The sequence below is a fragment of the Argopecten irradians genome, unplaced genomic scaffold, assembly GCF_041381155.1.
Source record: "Argopecten irradians isolate NY unplaced genomic scaffold, Ai_NY scaffold_0017, whole genome shotgun sequence".
NCBI lineage: Eukaryota > Metazoa > Mollusca > Bivalvia > Pectinida > Pectinidae > Argopecten > Argopecten irradians.
In genome coordinates, this window is record NW_027187484.1 from 919,169 (window position 1) to 931,443 (window position 12,275).

Here is a 12,275-nt window from a genome sequence, read left to right on the forward strand (position 1 = left end):
CATTGTTTGTCATAGTTTGAGACCGGACATTTTGACTGTTGATCATGACCAACCTCGGATGAGTCGAATACCCCGTATTCCTCGAACTATTGACCTGGTCCCACCTGCTCGAGTAATAGGGGTTTTACTGTAGTTGTTTTTTTACATGAGCCTTTTTACTAATGTAATATCTGAAATTCATGTAACATTCTCTTTATTTAACAGAATGCTTTTGTTCTGACTAAGAACTTGCAGCTTGAAGAGGTCAATCATGCTCTTGCCCTGGAAATGAGAGAATTTGTCCGATTCAAGCTGTTAGCATCATCAATGGAACCGCCTTCTCAACGGACAAGATGTGACATGGTTGGGTGCACATCACCTAAACGGGCAACCTGGGTCATGTGCAATGTTTGTGGTAGATGGTCACATTTGCAATGTGTTGGACTAGTTAAGGCGCCAAAGAATGATTACATATGCACAATCTGTGTTGCTCAGTACCAATGAATACTAACTGCAGACATAGAGGTTACACAACACCTTTTCGTCAAGTGGCATAAACATCCTAAATACACGGTCCTCTCACGTGATGACATACTTCAATAGATTGTCACAATAAAAAGATTGTAAACCCAGACATATTATCTAAATGATCAGTGACAAATTGTGGAATGAGGAAACAGCTGTTTGACACTTATGACTCCAATAAATCATCACAAGTGGAAAGAAGATGGTAGAAATAAATTCATGCATTGAATCATCGACCCGCGTCCCAAGTGAAGTAGTAGATGAACTCTATTCTAGAAATGTTAATTTGACCTTTGCTCTAAAGCATTTATGTTATCAAGATAGAAAAGCCTTATTTCCTTTAAATTCAAAATGTATTTTAATACTTATATGAGTATCAGTAGTAATCCTTTGATATGCCTCAGAAAAATATAGGTTATAAAGAACTGTAACAATATAGGAAAACCCCTTCTCGACTTTTGTAGGATATTGATGAAGTAAAAGGCTCAACTTGCAATGCGTATTTACTATAATGAACTTGGTAGTCCTATTATTAAGATTTTTTCTTTTAATTCAAATATTATAATATTGGTTCACAATCTAAAAATCTAATAATTGTATTATACAAACTGCTTATGAAATGTTGTGCCAAATGATTGAGGAAGGCAACTAGCCCATCTAATTGGGATGCCTTTCTGAAATAGAAACCTTTTAGTCTTGGTATAGGTTTTCTCTGGATAAACCTGATGAAAAACAATATACAAATGTATGATAAAGGCACAAATTTTTGACCATGCAAGGCAAAGTCTTTCAAACTCATCTATATGTGATCTTTATAGATATTTTGTCGGTGATTTTGGAGTACAATATCATTTAAGCAAATATATACCTACCGAAGGTATCTTTACTATAGGTACAGTAAGTGGGGTATTTGGCATCCAAAGCATGTGAAAATAAAACTGAATTATTTTTTTTTATCATTTTGTAACTGGATTACAAAATATTAATTTACAACCAAAAATAGTCAAGTGTTTCATTGGCCCAGGAATGCGAGACATTTTTCAGAAACTCGCAAAATTCCACTATGTGGACACTCAAAATGGTCTATTACGTTGTATCACTATGAATTTCATATTTCGAGTGAGTAATTGAATGTCATAAGATTAGCAAATTGCCTGGTGTAAATACTGAAATGATGCAAATGCAGCCATACTATCTGAAAGGTTTTTTTTTTAAGTCCAATAAATTCATATCTAAATATAATTGTTAGATCAGTTGTTTATCAATAGTAATGATATTTCCATAAAAATGAAAATTACTTTTAAATTAGTGTTGATTGTACATATGTGTATGTTGATTTTGTACAGAATGACACCAGGGACGGGATTATAAAGAGAAAGAGGGGTAGGGGTAGATGACATAACGTGATTTACAGAACAGGATGCGAACCTCTGGCACATCGTGAAAAGTTGTAAGTTCGTAAGTCACTGGCGTGGCTGAAAATGCTCGTAAACTTGGCCTGCTGTACATCAGACTCTGTCATCGTTCATTATTGTATTTAGGAATTTTGATGAATTAAAAGTACTGGCATCTTTTATGTAAATTATGAGTGTATAATGTTTTTTTGTAAATATAAAGTAGTCTCATCATGTATATATCATTGTATTTTATCGTTTCTAAATGTTTAAAAGATCCCGATGCTGTTTCAGTGTTTTCATGACTTTGATTGATATTTATAAACTTTCAAGAATGAAAAAAAATGTTTTGTTTTATTTTTATATCCTTCAATAACAAGCTTTAGTTCTGACAGCTGAAATACAGATAGGGAATCAAAGAAACTAAAATTATCAATGTCCAAAAAGCTAGAGTGGTTTAGTGATTGACAACAGATAAGACCAGAATACAAGGTGTTGGGTGTATATCTGGTTGTATCTGTTGTGGTTTAGTAAATGACAACAGATAGGACCAGAATACAAGGTGTAGAGTGTATATCTGGTTGTATCTGTTGTGGTTTAGTAAATGACAACAGATAAGACCAGAATACAAGGTGTAGAGAGTATATCTGGTTGTATCTGTTGTGGTTAAGTAAATGACAACAGATAAGACCAGAATACAAGGTGTAGAGAGTATATCTGGTTGTATCTGTTGTGGTTTAGTAAACGACAACAGATAGGACCAGCATACAAGGTGTAGAGTGTATATCTGGTTGTATCTGTTGTGGTTTAGTAAACGACAACAGATAGGACCAGCATACAAGGTGTAGAGTGTATATCTGGTTGTATCTGTTGTGGTTTAGTAAATGACAACAGATAGGACCAGCATACAAGGTGTAGAGTGTATATCTGGTTGTATCTGTTGTGGTTTAGTAAATGACAACAGATAGGACCAGCATACAAGGTGTAGAGTGTATATCTGGTTGTATCTGTTGTGGTTTAGTAAATGACAACAGATAGGACCAGCATACAAGGTGTAGAGTGTATATCTGGTTGTATCTGTTGTGGTTTAGTAAATGACAACAGATAGGACCAGAATACAAGGTGTAGAGTGTATATCTGGTTGTATCTGTTGTGGTTTAGTAAATGACAACAGATAAGACCAGAATACAAGGTGTAGAGTGTATATCTGGTTGTATCTGTTGTTTTGGCTCTGACCCCCCGGGGACAGCGGGGGCGGGGCCCAATAGGGAAATAGAGGTAAATTCTATAAATTGCTACTTGTCCTAGAGTTCTGCATGGATTGTAACCAAATTTGGCCACAAACATCATTGGGGGAAGGGGAACAGAACTTGCATAAATTTTGGCTCTGACCCCCTGGGGGCAGGAGGGGTGGGGCCCAATAGGGGAAATAGAGGTAAATCCTATAAATCGCTAATTGTCCTAGAGTTCTGCATGGAATGTAACCAAATTTGACCACAAGCATCATTTGGGGAAGGGGAACAGAATTTGAATAAATTTTGGCTCTGACCCCCCGGGGACAGCAGGGGCGAGGCCCAATAGGGAAATAATGGTAAATCATTTAAATTACTACTAGTCATACAGTTCTGCATGGAATATAACCAAATTTGGCCAGAAACATCCTTGGGGAAGGGGAATAGAGATTGTATCAATTTTGACTCTGATCTCCCGAGGGCAGGAGGGGTGGGGACTGATAGCGGAAATAGAGGTAAATATTTAAATTCCTTTAGAAAAGAAACAATGAACCTGTATTCAAAACATAACTTGGCATTACAAACCAGGTGAGGGATACAGGCCCTCTGGGCCTCTTGTTTGTATTCCAGGGGTTACTATCACTGTCATATTATCCACCCCTGTACAATGTAACATAGTCAAACTGAGTGCAATGACGACAGTGATTAAAGTAACCTCTGGAATATCAAGGATGGATTTATCGCACACATTCAGTGCACACAAAGTTCTTCATGTAGATTTATGAACCATTTTAATCATTATTTTTTAACTTTCAGAAATGGAGAACATACTGTTTTGGACGTGCCTGCTGCTACTTGTGTATAGAACTGATGTGTGTAAAGCAGACACAGCACACAAACCAAAGGAAGTACTTGTGATAGGTGGAGGGATCTCTGGTTTAGCTGCTGCCAGGAAACTGGTCAACCATCCCTCACAGATGTTTGATGTTACCGTGCTGGAGGCTAGAAAAGAAAGATATGGGGGACGTGTCTGGACAAACAGGAAACTTTTCAAGAAACCTCTCGGTAAATATTGGCAGATCATTTTTTGTGGGGATGATATTTTCAAGCATTTGTGGAGGACTCATTAATTACCATGGGGTCAAGAACAATTTGGAGATGTAACTTTGAAGAAATTGGTATATCGCTAATCGTTTTTAGCTTGAAAGCAAAAATTTTTAAAGGCCAAAAAAATATTTGTTACTTCTGTTTCAACTCAAATGAAAATTATCACATTGTTTGATTAACACATGAACTTCATATCTCATGATTCAGAATATGTCCGCAGCATTCAGAGATTTAGGCTATATAACAAGAATGTAAATATTATATATATATATATATATATATTATTTATTGTGTAATCGTGTTCGTTTTGTGTGTCTTGATAAAGGGGCAGATCGCCGTGAGATCGCCTCGAAAATTTGACATTTTTTTTGTCCACACGGTTGGAAATACTTCTTTGTCCCATATTATTAATTGATAAAACATTGAAGGAAATAGATCACATATTATTACCAGGTAAAGTGTACACACTCAAGCAAGAAATGCTGATGTGATATTAGGAAATGAAATTTTACTTGATTTAATATGAATGGGGGCCTCAAAAATGAAGAGAAAAAATGGTTGCCTTAGAGACCACACACACATGGTCATGTACAGAAGTACTGGCAATTTATTGTTAATTTTTTCGTTTATTATGGAATTTTCTGCCAGGGGTGCACATGATGGACAAGGAGCTCGAGTGCACATGATGGACATTAGATTAAAAAACGATTTAAATGCCGTTTTGTCTATAATGCAGTCTTTGTGAATATAATGTTCTTCATACAAGTACTTACTTCCTACATCTACCAGGTTTGGGGGTATGGAGATTCAGAAGAATAATTTTAATGTATTATGTAATATCATTTATGATGTAATTGCGGTAATCATTACATAACATTAATAAACTGGATCTACTATCCCAAACCTGGTCTTTATGTTGGTTTCAGACCCGTGATTAATTGTTAATTTTTTCAGTGTTTCTTTTATCGCAGGTGCAGAGACAGATCTGGGGGCTGTCTGGATCAACTCCAAGGTGAAGGACAATCCGATCCTGGCCATTACCAGGAAAGGCGAGTTAGAAACCAAAGTCTCAGGACCTATACAGCTCCATGTTCCTGAGGCTGACAAGATCTTCAAGGGAGATGAGGCTAACAAAATATTCACTGAAGTTTTCTCGGTGAGATTTGGTTTGTATCGACTGTTGATGGACATATCACCACTGTTTCCATCAGAGAAAGTCTGGAATGTCTTGTCTGTATCCTCTGTTCCCATGGTGACCTAGAATGACCCCCAGAAACCTCTATTTCTATGGAGACACCAAAATTGATGACAAGATCAGAGTTGTGATATAAACATTTCTCACCCAGGACCTATCTTTTTATGGTGATAACTTTTAGTCTCTTTATTACAATGACCTCAGAGTTTTGATATGTCTGACTTTCTTTCTTTACTTTATTGCCCAGATAATGCAGTCAGCAGTAGACAAGGTAAAGGCCACTGGTGTCGACATTCCACTACAGAAAGCTGTCGAGGACGAGATCTCAGGTCACTCATTCCAGGGTGACCGCGCCATCATCACCAGTATTCTACGTAACCATAACGCTGTCTCCAAGCCGGACTACTCCACCGTGCACTTTGATCCAGTGAAACAGTTTGGCTGGAATACAATCGTGGTGGATGGATATGACCAAGTTCTAGACGCGTAAGATCTTCATTAAGATCTTCTCCTCTAATACTTTCTATCTTGATGATTTTCACTCGATAAAGGAGAATTTCTTTCTTATGTTTGTGGAGTCTTTGTTTCTTACAACCACATACTTTGTAAGACCTAAAGTATTGTGTGCAAATATGCATTTGTAAATAGGAGCTTTCAGTGTTAATTTGCCGTATCAAGTTTCAGTTATTCACTAACAGTAATACGTATTACAATATCATATCACATAATACATTTACATTAGATACATGTACTAGTAAGGGAGGAAGGTGGGGAGGAGACAAAGTCAGCTGGAATTAGGTGTGTAAAGTAGTACTATGCATCATTAAACAATTTAGTTAACTCAAATTCCTGAAATTGTTGATTGTTTTATTGGCAGTATTGTATCTGGACTAGGGTGTAATTTGTTGATTGTTTTATTGGCAGTATTCATCTGGACTAGTGAGGGTCAGTATTTATCTGGACTAGGCAGTGATTTGTTGATTGTTTTATTTCCAGTATTGTATCTGGACTAGGCAGTGATTTTAGATTGTTTTATTTCCAGTATTGTATCTGGACTAGGCAGTGATTTGTTGATTGTTTTATTTCCAGTATTGTATCTGGACTAGGCAGTGATTTGTTGATTGTTTTATTTCCAGTATTGTATCTGGACTAGGCAGTGATTTTAGATTGTTTTATTTCCAGTATTGTATCTGGACTAGGCAGTGATTTTTGATTGTTTTATTTCCAGTATTGTATCTGGAGCTAGGCAGTGATTTTGATTGTTTTATTTCCAGTATGATCGGACTAGGCATGATGATTTTTTTATTTCCAGTATTGTATCTGGACTAGCAGTGATTTGATTTTTTTCCAGTGTATGGACTAGGAGTGATGATTTTGATTGTTTTATTTCCAGTATTGTATCTGGACTAGGCAGTGATTTGATTTTTTTATTTCCAGTATTCAGTATTGTATCTGGACTAGGCAGTGATTTGTAGATTGTTTTATTTCCAGTATTGTATCTGGACTAGGCAGTGATTTTAGATTGTTTTATTTCCAGTATTGTATCTGGACTAGGCAGTGATTTTAGATTGTTTTATTTCCAGTATTGTATCTGGACTAGGCAGTGATTTTTAGATTGTTTTATTTCCAGTATTGTATCTGGACTAGGCAGTGATTTGTTGATTGTTTTATTTCCAGTATTGTATCTGGACTAGGCAGTGATTTGTTGATTGTTTTATTTCCAGTATTGTATCTGGACTAGGCAGTGATTTGTTGATTGTTTTATTTCCAGTATTGTATCTGGACTAGGCAGTGATTTTAGATTGTTTTATTTCCAGTATTGTATCTGGACTAGGCAGTGATTTGTTGATTGTTTTATTTCCAGTATTGTATCTGGACTAGGCAGTGATTTTAGATTGTTTTATTTCCAGTATTGTATCTGGACTAGGCAGTGATTTTAGATTGTTTTATTTCCAGTATTGTATCTGGACTAGGCAGTGATTTTAGATTGTTTTATTTCCAGTATTGTATCTGGACTAGGCAGTGATTTTAGATTGTTTTATTTCCAGTATTGTATCTGGACTAGGCAGTGATTTTAGATTGTTTTATTTCCAGTATTGTATCTGGACTAGGCAGTGATTTGTTGATTGTTTTATTTCCAGTATTGTATCTGGACTAGGCAGTGATTTTAGATTGTTTTATTTCCAGTATTGTATCTGGACTAGGCAGTGATTTTAGATTGTTTTATTTCCAGTATTGTATCTGGACTAGGCAGTGATTTGTTGATTGTTTTATTTCCAGTATTGTATCTGGACTAGGCAGTGATTTTAGATTGTTTTATTTCCAGTATTGTATCTGGACTAGGCAGTGATTTTAGATTGTTTTATTTCCAGTATTGTATCTGGACTAGGCAGTGATTTGTTGATTGTTTTATTTCCAGTATTGTATCTGGACTAGGCAGTGATGTTAGATCTGTGATTTTGATTGTTTTATTTCCAGTATTGTATCTGGACTAGGCAGTGATTGTTGATTGTTTTATTTCCAGTATTGTATCTGGACTAGGCAGTGATTTTTGATTGTTTTATTTCCAGTATTGTATCTACAGGTGATTTTGATTTTTATTTCCAGTATTGTATCTGGACTAGAGTGATTTTGATTCATATTGTATCTGGACAGGAGTGATTTTGGTTTTATTTCCAGTATTGTATCTGGACTAGGCAGTGATTAGATTGTTTATTTCCAGTATTGTATCTGGACTAGGAGTGATTTTAGATTGTTTTATTTCCAGTATTGTATCTGGACTAGGCAGTGATTTTAGATTGTTTTATTTCCAGTATTGTATCTGGACTAGGCAGTGATTTTAGATTGTTTTATTTCCAGTATTGTATCTGGACTAGGCAGTGATTTTAGATTGTTTTATTTCCAGTATTGTATCTGGACTAGGCAGTGATTTGTTGATTGTTTTATTTCCAGTATTGTATCTGGAACAGGGAGTGATTTGTAGATTGTTTTATTTCCAGTATTGTATCTGGACTAGGCAGTGATTTTAGATTGTTTTATTTCCAGTATTGTATCTGGACTAGGCAGTGATTTTAGATTGTTTTATTTCCAGTATTGTATCTGGACTAGGCAGTGATTTTAGATTGTTTTATTTCCAGTATTGTATCTGGACTAGGGAGTGATTTGTTGATTGTTTTATTTCCAGTATTGTATCTGGACTAGGCAGTGATTTTAGATTGTTTTATTTCCAGTATTGTATCTGGACTAGGCAGTGATTTTAGATTGTTTTATTTCCAGTATTGTATCTGGAACAGGGAGTGATTTGTTGATTGTTTTATTTCCAGTATTGTATCTGGACTAGGAAGTGAGCTACCTCTGTCTATCAGTCTGAATCAAATTGTCAGACAGATCAAAATCGACTCGAAGAAGAAGAAGGTGATTGTACGTACGAAGGACCTAAATCAGGTCAGTGCTGACCTAGTTATCGTGGCCGTCCCCGTAGGTGTTCTGAGAAGTGAGGCTGTACTGTTTGAACCCGTACTTCCTAAGGAGTGGTACAAGGCTGTGAAGGAGCTAGGTAACCATCTACAATGTAGATTTTATAATGTAATTCTTCTGATATGTGATGACTTCTTCATTATATGTGAGCGATTTTTATGGGCGGATCTAAACAACAAATAAATTTTTACAGCATTATATAAACCATGATGTCACTATGACGTGTTGTCAGGATTTGAGACAAAATGGCTGCCTCTGCTGGATTTTCTCAACATATGACGAAAATGGTATACATCTACTTAGTTTATCAAACATTTCTGTGTGCTAAAGTATTCATGAGATTATTGACAAACAAAGACTGTCAAATTTGTTTCATTATGAGGCAGGCAAAATGTGGTTTCTTAATTGCATTTTCATCATTATGAAGACAAATGGGTTACATAGTATTTTACTTTTCTGAATATTATGACTCAAAATAAAAGTGTCTTTTAAAATAATATTTATGACATTGCTTAACTGACCAGTAATGTGATCAAATGTATCATACAACACAGGTGTCTACGATTCACAGAAAGTAATCGTCGGGTTCTCTGAGGCGTTTTGGCCGAGTGACGCCGGCGTGTTTACCATGACAACACCAGAGGGGGAGGAGCCATTCATCCAGACATGGTTCAACATGCAGAATCTGATTGATAGGCCATTTCTGGTTGGTTCGTTATACGATGGAGCAGCTATCAATCTGGAACAGACTCCGATAGAGGAACTCAAAGAACTAGGTAGGCCGTAAAGATTACTGTATTAGGTATTTGCATATTACAGAGTTATCTACCCTTGAAAGTAAGTTTTGATTGTGATACAATGTGTTTATGAACACGTCATATTTTATTTTCAGAGCAAATGGCACAAGTTTTCCTCATGAAATAATGAATTCACAATCGATATACCTATCAGCAAGGGTAGATAACTCTGTAATATGCAAAGAGGTTTTATTGGGACCAAAAAACAACTGTATTCTTCCAGTACTAACATGATTCATAACTTAACAAAACATTTATATGTATAAAAAATGATTATCTGCTCAATATTAGATCAGTTCAAAATTCAGATTGATTCATGATCAGTGACCTATAGTGTCTGTTGAATATTGTGGACATGACGAGATCAGTAAAGAAAAAAACACAAACGGTTTGATATTTTGTATCAGACAGACAGAATATTTAAGATTAAGACTTTAAATAATTAAATTTAAAGTTTTTCAAATGTTATTGACGGAGTTGTTGCCCTTTAATTTTATGTCCATGGGACATAATTAGTTATTGTCTTCTATCTTACATTTTAAACTCCACTTATTATTATTTTCAGTTATAAAAACTTTGGGGAAGTTGTTTGGTGGAGAAGATTTGGTGAGACAGTATAATCTTACAACTATAGTGAGATCCCAGTGGACTGGTGACCCCTTCTCTATGGGGTCTGGGGCGTACCCTAGGACAGGTAGGTCACATGGTGAGATCCCAGTGGACCAGTGACCCCTTCTCTATGGGGTCTGGGGCGTACCCTAGGACAGGTAGGTCACATGGTGAGATCCCAGTGGACTGGTGACCCCTTCTCTATGGGGTCTGGGGCGTACCCTAGGACAGGTAAGTCACATGGTGAGATCCCAGTGGACCAGTGACCCCTTCTCTATGGGGTCTGGGGCGTACCCTAGGACAGGTAAGTCACATGGTGAGATCACAGTGGACCAGTGACCCCTTCTCTATGGGGTCTGGGGCGTACCCTAGGACAGGTAAGTCACATGGTGAGATCCCAGTGGACCAGTGACCCCTTCTCTATGGGGTCTGGGGCGTACCCTAGGACAGGTAAGTCACATGGTGAGATCCCAGTGGACCAGTGACCCCTTCTCTATGGGGTCTGGGGCGTACCCTAGGACAGGTAAGTCACATGGTGAGATCCCAGTGGACCAGTGACCCCTTCTCTATGGGGTCTGGGGCGTACCCTAGGACAGGTAAGTCACATGGTGAGATCCCAGTGGACCAGTGACCCCTTCTCTATGGGGTCTGGGGCGTACCCTAGGACAGGTAAGTCACATGGTGAGATCACAGTGGACCAGTGACCCCTTCTCTATGGGGTCTGGGGCGTACCCTAGGACAGGTAAGTCACATGGTGAGATCCCAGTGGACCAGTGACCCCTTCTCTATGGGGTCTGGGGCGTACCCTAGGTCAGGTAAGTCACATGGTGAGATTCCAGTGGACCAGTGGACAAGTGACCCCTTCTCTATAGGGTCTGGGGCATACCCTAGGTCAGGTAAGTCACATAGTGAGATGGACCAGTGGACCAGTGACCCCTTCTCTATGGGGTCTGGGGCGTACCCTAGGTCAAGTCACATGGTGAGATCACAGTGGACTGGTGACCCCTTCTCTATGGGGTCTGGGGCGTACCCTAGGACAGGTAAGTCACATGGTGAGATCACAGTGGACCAGTGACCCCTTCTCTATGGGGTCTGGGGCGTACCCTAGGACAGGTAAGTCACATGGTGAGATCCACAGTGGACCAGTGACCCCTTCTCTATGGGGTCTGGGGCGTACCCTAGGACAGGTAAGTCACATGGTGAGATCACAGTGGACCAGTGACCCCTTCTCTATGGGGTCTGGGGCGTACCCTAGGACAGGTAAGTCACATGGTGAGATCACAGTGGACCAGTGACCCCTTCTCTATGGGGTCTGGGGCGTACCCTAGGACAGGTCACAGTCACATGGTGAGATCACAGTGGACCAGTGACCCCTTCTCTATGGGGTCTGGGGCGTACCCTAGGACAGGTAAGTCACATGGTGAGATCACAGTGGACCAGTGACCCCTTCTCTATGGGGTCTGGGGCGTACCCTAGGACAGGTAGGTCACATGGTGAGATCACAGTGGACCAGTGACCCCTTCTCTATGGGGTCTGGGCGTACCCTAGGACAGGGTCACATGGTGAGATCACAGTGGACAGTGACCCCTTCTCTATGGGGTCTGGGGCGTACCCTAGGACAGGAAGCAGTCACATGGTGAGATCACAGTGGACCAGTGACCCCTTCTCTATGGGGTCTGGAGCGTACCCTAGTGCAGGTAGGTCACATGGTGAGATTACAGTGGACCGGTGACCCCTTCTCTATGGGGTCTGGGGCGTACCCTAGGACAGGTAGGTCACATGGTGAGATCCCAGTGGACCAGTGACCCCTTCTCTATGGGGTCTGGGGCGTACCCTAGGACAGGTAGGTCACATGGTGAGATCCCAGTGGACCAGTGACCCCTTCTCTATGGGGTCTGGGGCGTACCCTAGGGCAGGTAGGTCACATGGTGAGATCCCAGTGGACCAGTGACCCCTTCTC

The 12,275-nt window shown here is 39.0% G+C and overlaps 1 protein-coding gene across 3 annotated transcripts in view; it reads left to right on the forward strand.

Annotated features, from left to right (window-relative positions):
* LOC138311327 (uncharacterized) overlaps positions 1 to 12,275 on the forward strand; it is a 40,746-nt gene that overhangs the window by 23,118 nt on the left and 5,353 nt on the right. For 2 of the 3 annotated variants that reach the window (XM_069252749.1, XM_069252750.1), the window contains 7 exons: positions 205 to 394; positions 3,947 to 4,195; positions 5,209 to 5,393; positions 5,680 to 5,918; positions 8,756 to 8,988; positions 9,464 to 9,685; positions 10,272 to 10,400. In XM_069252749.1, the coding sequence (XP_069108850.1) occupies positions 205 to 394; positions 3,947 to 4,195; positions 5,209 to 5,393; positions 5,680 to 5,918; positions 8,756 to 8,988; positions 9,464 to 9,685; positions 10,272 to 10,400 (1,447 nt within the window). The remainder of the gene's footprint in view (positions 1 to 204; positions 395 to 3,946; positions 4,196 to 5,208; positions 5,394 to 5,679; positions 5,919 to 8,755; positions 8,989 to 9,463; positions 9,686 to 10,271; positions 10,401 to 12,275) is intronic. The other variant, XM_069252751.1, reaches the window with a different exon arrangement.